We start from the raw sequence: 20,371 nt of genomic DNA on the forward strand, positions 1-20,371 counted from the left end.
TTGGCAGCAAAGAGCAGGCTTCCTGTTTCTAATTTTAAGAATCTCTTCCAAGAGAATCTCTGTAGACTTTCTGAAGATGCAAAACCCCACAAGATAATTTGAAAAAGCTAGAAACTTTCCAGGTCACATTAAAACTTTCATCTATGCTAGCAAAACTTGTTGCTGGAAAACTTTATTGGCAATAGGTAAGGTATCTAGTGCTGGGAAAGCTTAAAATGTTTAGCTAATCTGCAATTAATGGCACTTTGTGGAACATAGTGAAAACGCTAAAGAGATTCCCATGCTAAGGAATGAACATAAAATTACATCCAGATGTAAACAGAGTACTGATCGCAACATCATCACTGTAGTGAATGATTGGCATCTCTGAAAGAGCTGAAGTTCCTTTAGCTTAGGTTTCAAGTAGTTAAAGCAATTTTTTGCTTCAGTCTTCTGATACAGAGAGTCCCTTTTCTGTCAAAACTTCTATTATTGAAAAGGGAGCGGATTACAGTTAGGGGAATAACAGAAGAGAATATCCTGCCTTTGTGATCTATGCCAGCTCTGTCTTCGCATTTCCACTGCTCAACATTTTCAGCTGTCTTGAAGGGGGAGAATTGTTTCCAGTTACTTAAGAGATCCTCAACTCATAATGCAATGATCCAATACTCTGACCTATTAGGGAACTCTGTATTCTGGTGAGCTAGATATGTAATATCTTATGAAGAAGAAAATGGTACTGATCTTTTATACATAGCTTTGTTTAAAGATCTGCCTAGTCCCATAAGGCATATTCAGTTAACCATGAGAATTTTTATTGGCTCTGCAGGTGATGGAGTTTGCTGCTATCCTTTCAAACTAATTCTCTTTCTAAATAGGTAGGCAGCTATTTGTGGCTAATCTACCCAATCAGTGTATTTCTACACTGTTTTTCAATCTATCAATTAAAAAAAAAAAAAGTAAAAAGATTATCAATCCCATATATTTTGAAGTTGTAGCTCTAATATAAGTCCACTATTTACATTCTCTTACTTCAAGTCCCCACCAGGTCAGGGTAGTCAGAATTGGCAGCTGGACATTCACCTGTTCAGGTGAAAAACAAACACCACATGAATCCCAGTTCAAGAACTGGTTAAGCCTCTAACCGCTATCAGCATAAACTGTGTGTAGAAAGTGAGGTTTAAAGGTTGAGTTTGTGTCCTCTCTCCTGAAGATGGAGCTCTTAACGCAGGGCTGGGACAGCAAAAAAAAGCCGAGTAATTCCCTGAGGAAGTGTAGCAAAGTGTATACAGGATTCCATCAGAAAAAACTGACTACTCACACTACGTAATTTTAAATATTTTAGAAATGAGATGTGAAGGGGAGCTTTCAGTTTTTAAAATAATGTAATGGATGTTGGGAAATGTGGATGGCAGCTTGAATTTTACTCAGTTTTTCCCCGTTTGTGTGTGTGTCTTCTGGTTTGGTTTTTTGTGATGAAACAACAGTAATATGATGATGATTTAGCATCACTACACGAAGTATGATAGAGAAGGCTATATAGAAGAATACTACATTAATCTAACAGTAGAGTGAAGCTCCACTAAACGCTCATATTTTTGCTTTTCCCATAAAATCAAAGCAAAAGGAGATGGAGCAAAGTTAAAAGCCAAAGCACTGAAACAGGTGCCTCATCCTTCAGTACTGCCAGATGAAGCATCTCAAGTTTATCTCCTCTGCATTTCAAGTTCAGTCATATTGGACCACAATCCACATAGAAAGCTTAACAGCCATAACTCTTTCAATCAAAGAATGTATTTCTGGAAAATGATGGGATTTTTTTCTTAATATTCTTAGTTAATTTTATATTAACTAATTAGCCTCATTGATAATATACATGCAAGTCAACATCTTCCCCAAGTAGATGGTACGTACATACCTTCTGAAAGCTTTTTCATACAAACCAATGCAGCTGAGTATTGTCTTTCAGTAAGAAAATTTTCTTCCCCTTTAAAATCTAATTCTATGCCAGTTGCAGCGTGTGACTGTTACTTACCATAGATGTGTGACAGACCAAGGTTTGCACAGAATACGTTTTCTTCGGTTTTTTCTCTTTTTAAATTTTTATTAGAAATTTGGGGATAAACACAGGTTACAGCAGAGGCTATTTTAAAGATAAGGTAACTCTATTAGTGGAATACGCATCCTTCCAAAAGTGCTGAACAGCAGATTTTTGAGTGCACCCGGCTGCCTTTCTCTGCTCAAGTTGTTTAGTGACAGAACTGCACCAACTCAGTGAAAACCAGCCTCGTGCATCCCTCTGGGTGCATCCCGAAGGACCGAGCGCATCCAGCCTTCTTCAGGAAGACCCGAGCGAGGGACCCATGTTTTTGGGAGACCACCAGACAGACCTGGCTGCTTAAGCCGCTGTGTGAGGAAAGGCCCCTGTGCTGGGGAGGAGGGCAAGGTGAAACAACTGTCCTCTGAAGGTAACAACGTGCCAGCGGGCCTGAACCAGTCTCCTTCTGCTCGCCCCGTCTGCAGGGGGAAAACCCTCTTCCGAGGCGCGGCGGGAGCACTGGTGCAGCCAAGGTAGAAATCGGACACTTCTGCATTAACGCTTGCGTCTGTGACAACCACGATGCATTTATGAGGGTAGTTTCCCGCCGCTGCGTTGCATCACGTACAGCCGGGAAAGCGGCCGCGGTGGTGCGAAGGCGGCACCTGCCGCCGCCTCAGCGGGCAGCTGGCGCGGGGTCTCCACCGCTCCCTGGCAGGGGCTGCGCCGTGCTCCGCTCTGCCCCGCCCCGCAGTGACGCAGTCAGCCGGCGCCCGGCGGGAGCCCAGGGCCGGTACCGCTCCTCTCTCCCCAGCCATGTTCCCCTCGGCTCCCGCCTCCCCGCGGACCCCCAGCGGGTCGGCCCGCAGGAACCTCGGCAGCGCCGCCCCCAGCCCTCTCTCCCGACCGGGCGGCAGGAAGAACCTTGCCGTCGTGGCGGCAGCCAGCTCCCCGGTGCTGTTCTCGCCGGTGGCGCGGAGGAGCGGCTCCCTCTCCGCCCGGTGAGTCGAGTCCCATCCCCTCCACCCGGCCGAGCCCCGGGCAGGCGTGAGGGGGTGCGAGCCGCCTTTTCCCGCCGGGCTGTTGTCTCGGAGCGCGCCGGGAGGGGCGGGGCCGGGCCGGGCCAGGCCGGAGCTCCCCGGGCTCCCGCCCGCGTCGGGCCGCGCCGCTCGGACCCGGAGGGGTTTCCCCTCTCTCGTTTCTGGAATGAACACCGACCCGTCCGTTGCCGGGGTTCGGTGGCAGACGCTGCACTCGGGGCTTGCGGGGACCGCTGCCCGTAGTGCAGCCGCCTGCCGGCCCGCTGAGGAGAGGGAGCGGCATCCCCCGCCGCGGGGCCGCGCGGAGTGTCCCCCGGGCACCTCTGCTCCTCCACCGGGCTCTCCCCGCCACCCCTTCCACTGCTCTTCCGCAGCCACCAGAAGCGGCGTTACCTCTTGCTGCCCGCGTGCGGAGGAGATCGGCAGTGTGCGCTTGCAGCCCAGAAAGCCAACCGTGTCCTGGGCTGCATCAAAAGAGGTGTGACCAGCAGGTCGAGGGAGGTGATCCTGCCCCTCGGCTCTTGTGAGACCCCACCTGGAGTACTGCGTCCAGCTCTGGGGGCTCCAGTACAGGAGAGACATGGAGCTGTTGGAGAGTCCAGAGGAGGCCACGAAGCTGATCAGAGGGCTGGAGCACCTCTCCTATGAGGACAGGCTGAGAGAGTTGGGGTTGTTCAGCCTGGAGAAAAGGCAGCTCTGGGGAGATCTAATTGCGGCCTTCCAGTACCTAAAGGGGCCTACAGGAAAGATGGTGAGGGACTGTTTATCAGGGAGTGTAGTGACAGGACAAGGGGTAATGGGTTTAAACTGAAGGAGGGTAGATTTCGATTAGATACAAGGAAGAAATTCTTTACTGTGAGGGTGGTGAGGCACTGGCACAGGTTGCCCAGAGAAACTGTGGATGCCCCCTCCCTGGAAGTGTTCAAGGCCAGGTTGGATGAGGCTTTGGGCAATGTGGTCTAGTGGAGGGTGTCCCTGCCCATGGCAGGGGGGTTGGAACTAGATGATCTTTAAGGTACCTTCCAACCCAAACCATTCTGTGATTCTATGACTGCCATCCCCGGCCTCTGCTCCCCTGTTTGGGGGAAGGCGTGCTCATTTGTTGCTCGGGGAAAGAGTCTATTAAATCACTGTTACTGTGGATCTGAAAAGGCTCGCTCTTTGCTGAAGTAGCAGCTGTTGAGAGAGCTAATAGGAAGCTAGGCTAGTGATAAAAATGTAGCAAAAGAAAAGTAGCATAATAAAAAAAAAAAGCCAAGTGTTCAAGTGTTTGTCATCTGAATCTTTTCCAGTGGTCCAGTGGCTCAGTAAATCTATTAAGACATACTTTTAAATGAGCCTAATGAGAGGGCTTTGCCTGGAAGGTCTTGCTTTCAACTGTTTGTGTAAGAAGTTCTAACAAAAGACTTCATCTCTCTTTGCAAGCCCTGCCTCATTTTTATGTTCTTAAAGTCATCATAAGTTACAACATTGCTGTTTTATGAATGTAGTTTTACTGTTGGGATGTATTGTAAGATATTCTGTATCTCTGATCATCCTTAAATCTCTTTTCAGCAGTTTTTCTACAATATCCTTTTGAGATGTGTGCATGCTAGGCAATCGTAGTACCCAAGAAGCTGACATGCTGTGTAGAGTTGTCATGGTGTTTTCTGGTTTGCCTTTAGTTCTGTATTTAATGACTCAGATGTTCTGTTTACTGTTTGTCCTAAATAATACTGTACTGTCAAGACACTGTCACTCTGGTAGTTAGTTTCTTTTGTGACTGTGCTGAACAGTTTAGACACCAGTACAGCTTTACGGGATGGGACCTTCCCTTCTCCTAGTGGAAACTTTGCTGCAGTGTGTAAATTAGACTTTCTTTTCTCTGTATTATTTTTGCTTATTGCTTATACAGGATATGGTCTCCAGTAAGACTTTTCCTCGCATAGCTTGCTTCCTTTAGGAATCTTTGATAAGGGATCTTTTTGAAAGATTCTGGGAAACGTAAGTACTTAGTATTGTCTGGATTGTATTCACTGACGTTTTTCAGAAAATTCTGATAGAACTGTTAGGCAAGACATGACTTTTCTGTATGAAAAGAGAAGAGAAGAGAAAAAAATCTCGGGTGCTCTCAGATTCTTTGTAGGATATTTGGCACGATCTCATAGTAACAAATTCTGACTCAAACATTTTATAGTTGAAGAGTTTTGATGTTCTTTTGTACTTTTAGTGTAAGATACCACTTTTATTGTACAATACCACATGTTCGGTATGTTCTAAATATCTCTTACTAGCACTTGAATTCAAGGCTTCCTGAGATGTATCCCTGGTATAGCAAGAATATGCAAAGAATCAGAACCTCTGCATTTAAAGAATAAATTGTATCATTCAAAGTTAAGGCATTTCCATCTCTCTATTTTTTTTTCCCCTTTTTATTTTTTCCCCCTCTCCCCTCTCCTCCCTTCCATGTGAGTCAGAACTGAGGGTTGACATGAGCCCCAGATCAATTTCAGGGTTTCAGAATCCCTTTTCTCAGGAGCAGCTATTTGGTGTTGAGATAAACAAGAGTGTCCATTTTCAGTTCTGAGGAACTCCTACGCAGGTCTGTTTAATATGGTATTTTTTGGAACCAGGTGTTGGGATTGTTTTCTAGCTGTGTATTATCTTTTGGTATTTCATGCTGAGAAGGTCTGTGACATCATTTTGCTTGTAAGGAGAAAGAAAAAGAGGGCAGTATCTTCTAAAAGTAGAGAAGTTTTACCTGCTTAATGGTGTTCAAAAGACAGGACAGACCTATACTATTGCAGAGAGAAGGTGGGGGAAGATGCAAAGCAGCTTTTATAATTTATATTGAGAAACAAATAATGACTGAAACAGATAAGAACTGCAGTCTCCGTAGTAAAACAATAGCAGTAGAAGTGCTAGCTGATCTGAGCTGCCAGGGATGTTCAAAGTGTTGCGCAGTGTGTACTGCTCAGTAGTGTCAGAACTGGGGATGGAAATAGGATATGCGGTCAGGGAAGAAAGAACCTCTGTTGACCTTCTCTTGGTATTGTGGATAGCTTTATGCTATAGATAACCAGAATGCAGAGATTTTGTTACTGGAGGGGAGAGGCTGGGGAAGGAATGCATATTCAAAATCAGTTCTTTACAAAATAAAGGAATTTGATGACAGTTAACAACTTGTAAGGAGGCCGCCAAATTGCTGCTTTTGATGGTGCTCCCAGAGGGAGCATGTTTATTTTACATAAACCCATTTCATCACATCTATTTCTAAACAGATACTAATGAAGTAGACGTCTGTTGAAACTGCTGGAGAAACAATAGACAGCTAATTATAACTTTTTGTTTTGTTTAAGAGCAACTCCCACCAGAGTTATCCAGCATCCCTCAGCAAGTGAGACTATTAACTATGATGTTAAGGCTTTTGGATCCTCTCTGCCTGTTAAGGTTATGGAAGCCCTGAAAAAGGCTGATGGTAAGAACTGATTTTATCTCTTATTTTCCTCATCCAAATTAACAGGTGAGAGAAGTGTTAACATGTTGTTGATGCTGTTTAAATGCTGACTTTGCAGAGGAAACTGAAATGTTTATAATATCACTTCTGGATATGGATGCATCTAAATGTCCTTCAGCTCCTGTCTTAACCAATATATCCTATAATCTAAGGTTATAAAGAAAGTCAATAGTAGTTTTTTAGTAACTTTTGCTTATTGTTTCTTTCTTGTCCTTTTCACTTGTTTTGAATATGTTGTTTCCTAGAGTGGATGCTCTAATTTTATTTTTTTATTTATTTTAAATCCACATTTGTTATCACTTCTAAAAACCCCAGTGACAACAACCTTTCCCTGAGTTCAGGGAATTAGTCTCCTAAGCAATTTTCCCCTGATTTTGTTTTCTAATAGATATAAGAGGAACAACAATGTGTATCTCTAATAGCTTTGTAAATTGCTCAGCAGTTTTAAAGATTATTTTTATCTGCTGTAAATTGATGGACGTATCTTCTAGGATTGCCTTGCTTTTCACTCTCAAAAATTGAGCGTTTGTCAAATGGATTTTAAAACTATATGGAAATTCTAACACGGAATTTAATTTGAATGGAACAGATATTTCCTATTTTCATATGCAAATTAAAGTTTACTGATTTTAAGGTTACTCTACAGTGTCTTAAAAGATCTTAATGCTTTAAAATTACTGTTTATGTAGCTGATGACCAGCTGAGCGTTCAAGTGGATGAAAGTGGATGGGCCTGGCTGGTCCATAAAGAGAGGCTGATTATTTGGAAGATTGGTCAGTCTCCAGTTGCTAAGGTATTTGAAAGATCAAGATGGAAAAATGTGTATGGTTTGTGCTAGTTAAACAAGTTATTCAATTGTGTTGTTTAAAGCAGGCGTTTCTTTATAAATTGGAGTTTATCTGTTTTCCCCCCAAAACAACATGGTTAGTACAAAGTCATACTAACAACAGTAACTGAAATTTAAGCTTTTGAGAGATCTTATAATTTTATATTCCTAATTTTTAATTGTCAACCTAACACCAAAGTTAATTTTTTGCATTCTAATATGTCTCATGTTAGATAGTCTTGATTAAGTTTATTTTATTAGTTAGAAACTAGTTGATATGTTATAGATTGGTTTAGATAATTCTGTGACTGATTTTCAACTTGTCAAAAAAAACCTGCTTAGGTTCAGCTGTGCTGCAGGTATTTTTTCATCCAGGTTTCTTATGTCAAGAAGTGGATTTTTTTTTCCTCTGGGCAGTGTTTCTCTCAGCAGCATTTCAGTGTATAGAAAGTATGGTCAGAAGAACCCAGTAGTTAGAAAATTGGTGTCTTTCTGCATTCTGGTACTTGTAGAGATTTTTCAATGGATGAAATTTTTTCTGATTGATTTAACTTTTCAGGAGGGGAGGAGTGTTTCCTCCTTCTATTTTGTTAGTACCTAGTGAGCTTTCTCAAGCACTTCCGGTTTAATTTTGGTTTACTGCCTTGTTAGTATATTATATTAAGGAATATCCAAGTGATAGCACTTCTGAAAGAATTAGTTTAAAATTGTAGTGTTGTGAGAATGCTCAGGGGAAAAAAAAAAACAAACCAAAAGAAAACCAGTTATATTTGAAAATACACAAGTAGGTGGGTGTTGGCTGTTTTCTGGTTGTGACAACCTTGCTGAAAATCTCTTGTGACATTCTTTTGGTTCCCTTATACAGCGTCTGGGCTAGTTGAAAATTAAATTTTAGCAGGGTCAAAAAGTCTAAAGACTTTCTGGCAGAGGAATAAGTTCTTGTATTTATAATGGCATCTCTTTCTTATTTAGTTATCTCTGTGCAAGGAACTGCAGCTGCCACCCAGTGACTTCCAGTGGAGTTCTAGTTTAGCGGCTATATCTTGTCTCAGTTCCTCAGGTGAAGCACCTTCTCTGCAGGTGATCAACTTTTAAATTTTAGTGTTTAAAAATGCTTTTAGAGTAACTTTGAATGTATTCTATTTTATCAAGTATTTGAAAACTGCATTTGATGTTGTAATATCTATTTAAAAGTTCAGGATTGTTAGTTTGCAATAAATGGTTTGAAATAAACAAACTTCTGCTAGACTGTTCAAATTACACCATTTACATGTTATAGGATCAGATTAAATTATAGTTTACCTAAAGATTACTCTGCATGCTTTCATAACAAAAAATACAGTCAACTAAGAAGTATTGTGTTAACAAACACCAGGGCAATCAAATATTCAGTCAAAGCAAGTGCAATTTAAATGTTTGCCGGCTGAAAAAGTTGTCCGTCAGTGGTTTAATTCTGAGTATACATGGATGAGGAGCAAACACCAGCACCCTCCCTTGGCTCGTCTTTATAAGGAAGCTGGCCCTGGGAGGACAGCTGATTTAATCTGTCTTGACTGATTACTTTCCTAAGTGCCCTTTCATAACATACTGTGCTAGAGGGTGAGGTTTGAAGATCAGTTAAGTTTTCTGAAAGTATGTTAATGTGTCTGTTACTATCATTCATGAAGAAAAGAAGCTCTCAATTTCAGCTTGGATGTAGTTAATATATGTGGTGCTCTAATAAAACTGGATAAGCAGTTGTATTTGGAAGAAGCAGCACAGAATATGTAATAGAATCTTTTCTTTTGACTTATTATGCTGTTACACTTCCAGATGATGAAAAGCATTCTTAATATCTTGTGATTAGCTTATAAAACTCTAAATACTCTATGACTTAGTCATACCCAAAGAAGTTTAAGATTAATTAATACACCTAAACCAAGATATTTTTTATTTTTATTTCATCTTCATCTTTGAGCTATGCATGGGTACTATGTTTTTATAGGCTGAAGCAGGAATATTGATGGTAGAAAATATTTCACTAAAATGAAAATTATTAAATAATGGGCAGGAATCACAAAGGACAGTGCATTCTGTGGTGATTTTCTTAATTACGATGTTCATTAACCAACTGCTCTCCTTTTGAAGATATGTGTCTAGTCAAAAATCACTTAGAAAACTCCAAGGAGCTCAATAACAGCTCTCATTTACAGTTCTATTATTCTGTGATTTATTTTATTTTGTTTTTTTTCAACAACCAGTAGATTAGGTACAATGCTTTCTGTCTAAATCTCTACTTGAACACAGTCTCTTGCTTCATGCTTTGAGTTTGGTATCTGCTTTCCTGAGTCAGAAGCCCTAATGTAGGCACACTGTGGGCTTATGTCTTTATGAAGAGAAGAGTCACCATGTGATTTGATATTTCTCTTAATGACACTAGAGCAGTTTCTTTGTTAAATTATAGTCTGCATTTTACGTCTTCCATAGTAGTTTATAACTCTTGGCATCTGGAATTCTCCACAGACTCTTACTTGTCTTGCAGCTGTAACTTTTGTTTGTATTTCAGTAGCAGACCCTGAATTATCAGGAACAAGAACCAGTAGAAAATACTATTTTTAGCAAACTAAGCGAGTATAACATTCCCTGCACATATTAAGTTACGCTACAGAACCATTTTGCAATTCAGTTCTAGGTTTGTCAGTGTGCATCCATATGTATTTACTACTTTTTTGTGTGTTTGTCACTCACAATCTTGATATGTAAAATAACATGTTTTAGTTAAAGCTGCAGTCTGATTATTATTATCTTGCATGTTCTGTTAATTATTTTCTCGCTTCAAGTCTTTGGCAATAATGGTTGCTACCAGTGAAGGTTCTGTGCGCTACTGGCCCAATCTTGCACATGAAGGTTCCTATACAGAGACTTTTACAGATTTTGGAGGCTCTCTGTGCAGTTTCCTAACAGCAGTAAAGGTACGGTACAGTATGATTTATATTAAAATACTGCTTTAATTCCTAAGTTAAAAATGAAAAAAGATGCTCCACATTATCAGTCCTAAATTTCCAATAAATGTTGCAAAGCAAGCTATCAAACATTCTGAGGAGTAATTTCAGAGATTGTTGATGAGTGTGATGATCTTAAGTACCAGAGATAACCAGTAGTTATAAATAATAATGTTAAAAGTTGAGGAAGCATGCAGGATTCAACTACAAGATTAAGAGGACTGGTTTGCTACCTCAGCCTATGAGGAGTGTCAGTATCACTACTGTGATTACTTCCAGTGGCAGAAACCCTGTTATCACAAAGCCAGAGAACTACTTCATTTGAATCCGCAGACCAAACACTCAGTGTCTTGTGATATAGCTCACTAGTGACTGAATTTGAGAGATTTCTGTAGGAAAGTAATGAACAAGTATATTATGAATTGTTCTTAGAAATTCTGTTTTCTGCTGTTGATGTGCCTAAATGGGGAATACTCTCAAAATGGAATATATCCAAAAATTCAGTGTGTGTTACTATATGCATTATGTTCAAAACTAGTTATTATCAATTAAATTACATTTTATCTCATGATCTTTTCAACATCTACTGTTCATATCCTGTATTATAAATATTATTTTAGAGCATCAACATGTCATACACATTTGTAAGCCTAGTCAGAAGACAGTGATCTTAATGAGAATTTTTTAAGAGTTTCAAGATGTTAGGAAATACTAATATGTATCTACCCTATTGGAGCTGAATTGTGCCCATGTTTCAGTTATCAAGATGAGGAAAGCAAGGTCTTATCACATCTGTAACTGAAACATTGATATCAATGTGAAATCAGAGCTAGAGGACCTTTTTGGTTTTTTCAGAGCAGAACCCTTTTATTGATTAATCAATGTTCTAAAGCTGCATTATTATTCATATGACAACTGTACTTAATTAGTCATCCTGTCACTGGGCGGATTTAACCTTTAGCAAAAGTTTTGTATAGTATGATGATGAAAATGGTGCCAGTTTGTTTGGGGGTTTATTTTTATTTTTAATTTTGTTATGCGAATGTTTCCTGTACACGTAAACAGTCTTTCAGCGATCTCCAGGCCCTCAGCATTCATTTTCTTAAAAATTGTTGTATATCTAACAGGCTTTGTTCGTCCCCTGTAACATACAAACTTTGATCAGTTTTAAATTGAAGGCACCTTTTTTTTTTTTTTTTTTTTTTTTCTTTTAACACCTTGGCACTAGGGGGCATGAAGGCTATGTCTGTGTCAGCAAGCAGTGAAAGGCAATAGTTGAGAATCTGTTAGTTAGTGCTGAGGCAATGCCACTATCTACACTGGCCATTTGGAGGAAAGGGGTTGTTATTTTAAACTAGTTCCAGCCTAGCTGCGTGAAATGAATGTCTATTTGTGGTCAGAGCCCATCTTCCAGTTTCGTTTCATTCCAAGGGTGTACAGCTGGTACCCTCAGACTGCTATGTGATGTGATCCAGCAGGTAGTATGTGGGGACTCACAGAAGGTCGCTTCAGAAACAGGCTCTTGATAGTAATTAAAGATGCACCCATGAGGACAAGCAAGGGATACGCTAACAGAAGTCTCTGCCTCCTAAATGAGGTATATAAGCACCTATGATGGAGTGCATGTTTTGCATAATGCATAAGACTTTTCACATTTTCTTAGTGCAAAGGTAACCCTATTTTTTCACCACTGGGATTGCATGAGAGTTTAGTTCTGCTAAACTGATCTGGAGTTTCATGGATTAAAAATGTCATACGATGATAAGAAAATGAATCTCTGCTAGTGCTAAGTACCAGTCTGATGTTACACTTACTGCTAATGTTTGTTATTTCTTTAAAAAAATCAAAACAAACAAAAAACCCAAACAAAAAAACCCAACAGAAAACAATGTATTTCTTTGTATCTACATATTGTTTTCTTTCCTGGTCTGACACTAGCATTGTGGTATCTTTTCTCAGTTATACATTCACTAATGAACTATTCTTTTTTTAATTACCTACCCCAGTCTTTTTTGACATAACCAGATGGAAGATTTGTTATGCAGTTCATTTAGATTAGTGTCTATAGAATAGGATGCTATTTAAAAAAAAAAGTTATAGTGTGCTTAATAACACTTCAAGTTTTAAATGCACACATGGAAGTTGAATGTTATTTAATTCATAATTCAACCTATGAATGTTACATGTAGTAGTGCCTGTAGCAATTGAATAAATATATTTTCATATTTTTCAAAAATATGGTTTAAAATTAAAGAAGTATGCTGAGAGCTGTGTGCTGCACTGATTCAAGCATAGAGGATAACATGTAAAATTTGTTTAAACAGTCTTTTTATGTGATAAATTCTTTCCTTTTTTATTTTCTTTGTTAGCTCTCAAGTGCTCTGGATGCCTTGTGTCTTGTTCTTGTTTGGTGTTTACCTTTATGAGCTGACATAAAGAATTGTAGAATCATTTTATTTTTTTTTTAATCTGGCAATAGAATTATTTCAGGAATGTGATTTTAATTTTTTAATATAGTTGTTTTTTCTTTTTTTTTTTTTTAGGGAGGAAGCTTTATTTTATCATCTTCCAGAGGCCAGCTAGTTCGATTGATACCAGATGGTTCCGGCAAGATTCATCAGCATGCCCTGCCACAGGGTCAGGGCATGTTTTCTGGAATTGGTAGAAAGGTTTCTTCTCTTCTGGGTATATTGTCTCCTGGACATGATGCTGTGGTAAGCTTGAAAAATACTCATATTGTAATTTAATTTCTCTCTGTAATTTCTAGCTTCAGTGTTTAAGAAAGGAAAAAAAAAGAAAAGACTGTGTAAGGACATATAATGACCAAAAAAAGAGACAAGACTCAACTCATTTATGTTACTTATATTTCTTTGAAATTTGAAAGAAAGACAGAAACCAAATACATCTGTATGCTGAATAGAAAGAGACTTCTAGTAGTAATACTTCCTGGGAATACACAATGATTGCAAAGATGTCTTGCCTTTTTCTAGTAATAGCCTCATTACTGCTTGAAGAAACTGACAGTAACCTGTAATTTTACTTTTATGATTTAGGGTTGCCAAGGGTTGGTGATTGGGTTGAACTTTGTCAATGAACTTCACAGAAGCTGCAAGAAAGTATGAGAGACATACTTGCTATAGATGTTCTTATATCTATGAAATAAGACTTCTGTTGCAAATTACCATAATACTCTCATCTCGTAACTTGTGTAGGTTGCCCAAGGAAGTGATTTTTTTGTGGACTGAGAGTGGTGTAGATTGTTGCATCCAAATGTTAAGGTTGTACTTTAACCTTTTTAGATTTTTTTTTTCTTAAACGCAGATTTCTAGTGTTCTTTGGGATAGAGAGAGATCAAGCTTTTATATGCTGACAAGTTCAAATCTAAACAAATGGGAGATCGATGATTCATCAGAACGCTATATTCTCAGCTGGGATATCAACAGGATCCTGAAAGAACATATTACAGATGCAATCTGGGTAAGAGCCTGCTCACCTGGAAAGGGTTAGTGTGTTTGTTTAATTAATAGCCTATTTATATATAGTTATGTCAGATGTATTGTTTTTTAGGGTTCTGAAAGTAACTATGAAGATATTAAAGGAGAAGTAAATATACAATACATGGATTTGCAACAGAATCGGTAAGGAAGTACACTTGCATCTGGTAAGACTTACATTAATGAGATAAATGCGTTCTGTTTTCTTGCAAAGACTTTATGTAAGTAACTGCAATTTAATTTTACTTGAGTGTCACTGTTGATAAAATAAGCATACCATATTAGATAACTATGTCCTATACTTCATGCTATCATTATCTCTTAAGCATTACAAATTCGTTAACTGAGAATAATTCCTTTCACTTTTTTTAGTGTCATTTTATCAGGTTTGGGTATTTGTTTTGTCTTGGTATTACAAAGACAGCAAGTAAGCAATTGTAACTTGGTCCAGTAAATGCAGAGAATTCAGTATCTCTCGTATTTAATTTAATTACATAAAATCACAACTGCCTTGGTTCAGTTTTGTACTGCAGTATGAATACTGTTAATAGAACAGCTTGAACAAATAGCATAGTCTTTCTAGAAAAATAATACAATATTGGAAAATTTTTATCTGTGATTATACTTAAATATCTTTATTGTGAGTGGTAGAGTTTGAGTAAGTAAAATATGTGATAATCATATTTCTACGGTGTGATATCTGTTGTTGAATAGTGATGGATTGGTGATACTTGCTGCAGCATGGCATCCTGGAGATCGTCCCTGTCTTGTCTACTACACTCTGATAACAGTAGAAGATAAAGGTTACCAGATGTCTGATGATGTTGTTGTGGAGGTCACACAGTATAATCCATCTTTTCAGGTATGCAAATGAAAGCTCTCAAACTAGGTTAAGAAAGCACAATGTTTCAGGATATTCCTGTACATAAATCAGCTATCAGATTTTTGTCTAAAGTAAAATCAAGTTCTCTGTCTTAAGGTTGTTTTCAGAAGTATGTATTCTTAGTATTCTGTGGAAAATGTGTACTAGCATCTTTTTATGTTTAATAGTAACTGTATGTAAAGTTTATGCTTTGCATTTTAAAATATAAGATTAAAAAGCCTCAAAAATAAAAGTCTAAACATCTGGTTGTTACTGATTTATTTTAATTTTTGTCCTGTCTGTGAAAGTTTCTACGGAGTAATTTATTGTATACTCATGCAGTCCATTTGGAATAGATCTCAGACTCCAAGACTCTTGTAGCAGAGCAAGGAATTATGAGACCTGTATTTTGGTCCTTCCTAGACAGCTGGTTTGCTGTGGGGGGAAGGACATGTTGGTTGTCCTTAGCGTACCTTGTTTGTGCTGTCGCTTCTGGAAGCATAAACTTGGGCATTAACTTTCTTCAGTAAACTACTTCCACTCTTCCCCCCCACCCCGCCCAAGCCTGTAATGGCATCTTAAAATTGAATCTTAAGATGGAAGGAGAGTGTGAAAACTGTAGAATAATTGATCTGTTTACTTATCTCTCCAAGTGAAATTAGCAAGAATTTAATACATATGGAAGGAAAAAACCCTAGGATCTTAAGGTTTAGGGCAAATTAAAAGTAATTTTGTTTGTTTTTTTTAGGTTATAAGTTATATCCATATCTACTTGTTAAAAATTAAAACAAATTCAGGCAACTCAGATCAGCCTTTAAAATGTTAGATGTTTGTTTAAGGTTTTGATTATATATGTGATATTGTTCATATGTAATGCTTTCAGTCAGAAGAGGAAGTGTTGTGCTGTCTGGTAGTCCCAGACTACTTTAGCCATGCTGCTTACCTCTATAAGGAAGATGAAGTGTTTGCTTGTTCTACTGGAACTGGAAAAATTTCTTTACCACAGGAGAAAATCATATTTGGCATACAAGGTAACATGCAGGGCAAAATAACCCATCGCATTTTGTTGATGCTTTCTAATTGAATATTTTTACAGTATTTAGATTTCTTGGAAAGCGTATCATATTTAAGCTCCTTTTTCTCTTTATTAAATCTCTCCTGAGTGTATGGAGAAAGTGCTGACGTGACATCCAGTATTGTTATTGCTTACTCTACAGTGTTTCAGGTGAAAATTAAGTAGCTCTCCACTCTTAGTATATGCAAGAGTGGGGGGTTCGTTTGGCGGGGGGTGTTCCCCTTTTTTTTTTTTTTTCTCACAACATGCACTGTGGATTTTATTTGTAGGTTTTTTCTTGAAGTTAACTTTGTGTTGAGGCTCAGCCTAAAATTCATACTAGGTGCCTGTGTCAGATATCTCTAAGTATGTCATCTTTGACCTTCAGAGGTGTTTTCAAGTAGGACATGCACATTGGTCATTTGGTAGAATTTGAACCACCTGAATCTTCATTATTTTTTCTTTCTTTATCTTTTTTAAACTTGCAGTATCTGCATCTTGAGTAGCAAATAGTATGCACAATTTCTGTAAGTCAGGTGCAGTTGTCAATTACTGTTGGTTGGTTCATGACAAAACTCAATAATTGTCTATGAAACTGTTACATTTTGTTCTTAAAGTGGCATTTATATGTTGGGTTTCTTTTTCTTTTTTTTTCCTTTTTTTTTTCTCCTCTCCCTTCATCTTAGGAGATGGCATTTTAGGAGCAGGTTCCTGTACTAGCCTTCCCATCTTCTTTACCAAAAAAAGTGGACTTATCACCGTCTTGTCCAGAGAAAACATTTCTTTGCTTCCTGAAGACCTTGAAGATTCCCTGTCCTCTTCTGTTACTGGACCAAGAAGTGAGGTAATGTTTGTTTGCTTGGCTGGTTGAAAAGTCAGGGTAGAAATAAAATGTTTTTCTGGCAGTTTTGAGTTTTCTTTGTGGAAGTCCTAGCTTGTTTGAGTTCTAAAGGTGGTGGGTTTTTTTAATAGAGACTCAAACACTTGTAGTTAAGGCAGTTTTCAAAACCCAAGAAATTTTACAACATCTGTCAGTTTGGGTAGCTTTTTTGTTTTCCTTTGCTTAGAGATGAAGATTTATCTGAAATTTATATTTTCACATAGATGTATTCCTATATGTCACTAGACCTGATATAACACTACTACAGAGACTCAGACTTTGTTCTCGCTTTTTGATCAGGATGGTTTCTTCAGTCTTTTGTGTATATAAGAGACACTTTTTTTATGACATTGTGAAAAGCTTGGAGGCTAAGCTAAGAAGGGCTATATAGTGGCTGAGTATTGTTTCTGTTATATATTTAATATATTCTTATAAAAATATGTTAAAGTATTTTTATTGCTATTTTGTGCAATATGTGTTTATTAAGCTCTTATTTATATCAAACGTGTTTTGTTTAAAATGCATGTGCCCTGGAGATGTCCCTGGAGTGGGAGGGAAGAATAGAAAAGGTGTTACAATATGAATCAGAGAATATTTCTATAGGGTAATAGTGAGTTTCAAACCTTATTCCAATTAATTCACCTTTTAAATCAGTTATTAACTAGTATTTCAGTGGAAGACCTTTGTGGTGATTGCTCAGATGGAACTATATTTTTCTTATTGAAATAATCTCTAGTTAGGTTTGTCTGCACTTATATTGTTTTTGTGGGTGATAGTACTCATTAATACCTTTTTAAATTCTGTCAAAAGTGTTGGGTTTGAATGTTAAAATATTTAAAATTACCATTAAAAGTTTGGTTGGTGAAATAAGTTGGCGTAAGTTCCTTTGCAGTTTGTGTGAATTTTATTAAAATGCTTGAGGTCAAACCACTGTGTGACTTTGTAATATATATTATGGGTTTATGTTTGGCTTAATAAAGACAGCTGCTTCTAGGTAGCATTTTTACTTTAAATCTCTGTTGTTGCTACTTAGAAACATTGTTTTCGTTTCATAATGAAGATTGGTATTTGTCTTTCAGCTGAAGTTTTTACTTTGCATTTTCAGAGTCCCGCATTTGATGCAACCAGTAGGCTAGAAATTATAGCTCAAGAAGATAAGACTAAGTTACTGAAAGCTGCTTTTCTACAGTACTGCAGGTAGAAATGGCACTTGATTTTTGAGGCTTTGTTTGTTTGCTATTCTTGAAGGCACTCTGACATTTGAGTAAAAGATTGTCTTGTTAAAGATACTCTTGTGCTGTTTTCATTAAGGTTATTTTAATGACACATGCACGTCCTTCTCAGGAAAGTGTTAGCTAGTGAAGGGATACCTGCTAGAAAGGAGCAGAATTCTATAATCTCAATGACTTTTTGCTTACTCTGCATAAATTGTGTGATGTTACATTACTGCCAGTGAACCAGCTTTAAATTTTGTTATTTTGATGTCTTTATACTTTTAGTAAGCAGTGTTTTGCTGTTAAAAAAATTCTTTCCTTTTCTAACACATTTTTATTTGCATAGCTGTTTTCAGTAATATTTTCAAATATGTTTAATTACTGTTTATGTGGCCATGAAGAATAACTAGCATGGCAGATTCTCTGGCAAGATGTTGGGGGTTTTTGTAATTGATAGATATAGGAGGAGTGGGAGTGGAAGGAAATACACTCTTTGTCAAACTATCCTGATTAAAGCAACCTGACTGTTGGGAAGCATGCAATGCCTCTGAAAGGTTTGGTGTTGAGATGAGCAATTTAAACAAAGGAGGAAGAGGAGAGAGATGAAGATAAAGACAGCTGTAGAGTTAGATTAACTACATTTAGAGGCAATTTGTTTTCAATATATATTTATTTAAAAAAAAACATTAACCCACAAACCCTCTTAGGAGTAATCTCCTTAAAGAGTCTTAAAATTTGGGAAGAACAGATTTAAGATAACGGGAAGTAGGAGTGCTTTTGACAGAGAGATGCATGTGAGGTAGAAGATTATAAAGCGGATTAGGCACATATAATGAAGGATATCCAGACAAGATCTGTAAACATGCACGGAATTTAGAAAGAAAATCTATATGTGCTCACAAGTGGACGTGCCAGTAAACAGACCTGCTGCTGCAGATGGCTGCAGGCCTAAGGTGATTGGAGTATCTACGGTCTGAGAGCACAGACAACAAACATGAAAGTTGATATCACTGAGGATGTGAACAAGGGTCAGAAGAAAGCAGGAGGTAGTAAGGAAAACAGTGTTGAAACAGTATGAAAGTTTAATGTTACTTTGATTAAAATTTAGGTTATATTTATGAAACCAGAAGAAACTAATAATTTGATGTGTATAGTGTTGATTCAGATTTTTTCCAGAAAAATAGTATGATAAAATGAATGGAGAAATCTTCCACAGAACAGGTGTAGCAATGACCCGTCCAGATGGCCAAGAAGTTGTGCAGAGCAAATAATCGAAGGTTGTTTAATAGTAGATTCAGTATATTGCAGTTTTTAAAAGTATAGATTGCTTTAGTAAACCTTTGTGCAATTTCTGGATGCACTGCTGGTTTTTATTTCAAGATATCTTGGTCATATAAACATTCAAACTAAAGTCTGATGAAAAATACAAATATTTCCAATTCAAATAATATATTAGAATCACGGTATTGCTTCTCTGTCGGAATACTATACTTTAGTCACAAAATCAAATCAGTACTTTTTGTGAATATTGCATACTGCTTACATAGCTTCAGTACAACATCATATTTTGGAGGTTTAAGCATTTGGATGCTTCTTACTCTTTCACTTATTGACCTGAACAGAATAGGATTGTCTGAAACTATAGCAAATAAGAATAATGCATTCTATTTGCTGAAGCATTTTCCTGAGAACTTTTACTCTATTGCTATTTGTGGGAGTGATTATGTATACTCTTGACAGGATTTTAAAGCAAGCAATAGAAATCTGGTGACTTAGCTACCAGAGACATCCAGACTTAGCTCTGTATGATGAATCTTTTCTCTTAAATAATAATAATAGGGATAATAAAATAAAAAGTGACTTGAAACACTTCCTCGCTTGTGCTTTTTTGTTTTGTAGATTGTGCAGCCTACTTGCTTTAGAAGAATCGGAATACCTTTTATTCATAGAATCAGAATACCTTTTATTCATAATTAGTTTAAAGATAGCCCAAACAATGCTTGATGTTTATAATGTAAAGTATTTTACAAAAAGCATATCAGAAAATGCTACTTATTGAGTGGTTCTTGTACCTATAATCCTGTCTATTGTTTTTATTTCACATACTTTGTATTTCTTTTATTTCAGGAAAGATATAGTCAATGCACAAAGCATGGTAGTTGAGCTCTTTCCAAGTAACGCAGATCTGGATTCTGATGCTGAACTGGATAGGGCAGTGACACAGATCAGTGTGGACTTAATGGATGATTACCCTGCCTCTGATCCAAGATGGGCTGAATCTGTACCTGAAGGTAAGCATAATGGTGTGGGGAGGTTTGTGGGGGTTTTGGTGTTAGTTGGTGTGGTGTTTGGGTTTTTTTGGTGGAAAAACTGTCTATAGTACTCCAGATGAAATTGTCATTTAACATTTGCAAAAAAGGCATAGGTGTTCCTTGCCCTCGTCCACCACTAGATGTATTTCCAGAAAGGTTAAAAGACACATCCTGTGCGACTGCCAGATAAACTTG

At 37.8% G+C, this 20,371-nt stretch overlaps 1 protein-coding gene across 2 annotated transcripts in view; it reads left to right on the forward strand.

Annotated features, from left to right (window-relative positions):
- The first annotated feature begins 2,760 nt into the window (after nt 1-2,760).
- Nucleotides 2,761-20,371, forward strand: part of NUP133 (nucleoporin 133) — a 36,621-nt gene continuing 19,010 nt past the window's right edge. The window contains exons 1-13 of one of the 2 annotated variants that reach the window (XM_054821408.1): nt 2,761-3,018; nt 6,396-6,514; nt 7,243-7,346; nt 8,352-8,459; nt 10,199-10,330; nt 12,904-13,074; nt 13,682-13,837; nt 13,928-13,998; nt 14,569-14,716; nt 15,600-15,747; nt 16,457-16,614; nt 17,756-17,847; nt 19,992-20,155. In XM_054821408.1, coding sequence (XP_054677383.1) covers nt 2,834-3,018; nt 6,396-6,514; nt 7,243-7,346; nt 8,352-8,459; nt 10,199-10,330; nt 12,904-13,074; nt 13,682-13,837; nt 13,928-13,998; nt 14,569-14,716; nt 15,600-15,747; nt 16,457-16,614; nt 17,756-17,847; nt 19,992-20,155 — 1,756 coding nt within the window. In that variant the 5' untranslated portion in view covers nt 2,761-2,833. Of the gene's footprint in view, nt 3,019-6,395; nt 6,515-7,242; nt 7,347-8,351; nt 8,460-10,198; nt 10,331-11,791; nt 11,958-12,903; nt 13,075-13,681; nt 13,838-13,927; nt 13,999-14,568; nt 14,717-15,599; nt 15,748-16,456; nt 16,615-17,755; nt 17,848-19,991; nt 20,156-20,371 lie in introns of those variants that run through there. The other variant, XM_054821409.1, reaches the window with a different exon arrangement.

This window comes from Grus americana, chromosome 3 (genome assembly GCF_028858705.1).
Source record: "Grus americana isolate bGruAme1 chromosome 3, bGruAme1.mat, whole genome shotgun sequence".
Taxonomy (NCBI): domain Eukaryota; kingdom Metazoa; phylum Chordata; class Aves; order Gruiformes; family Gruidae; genus Grus; species Grus americana.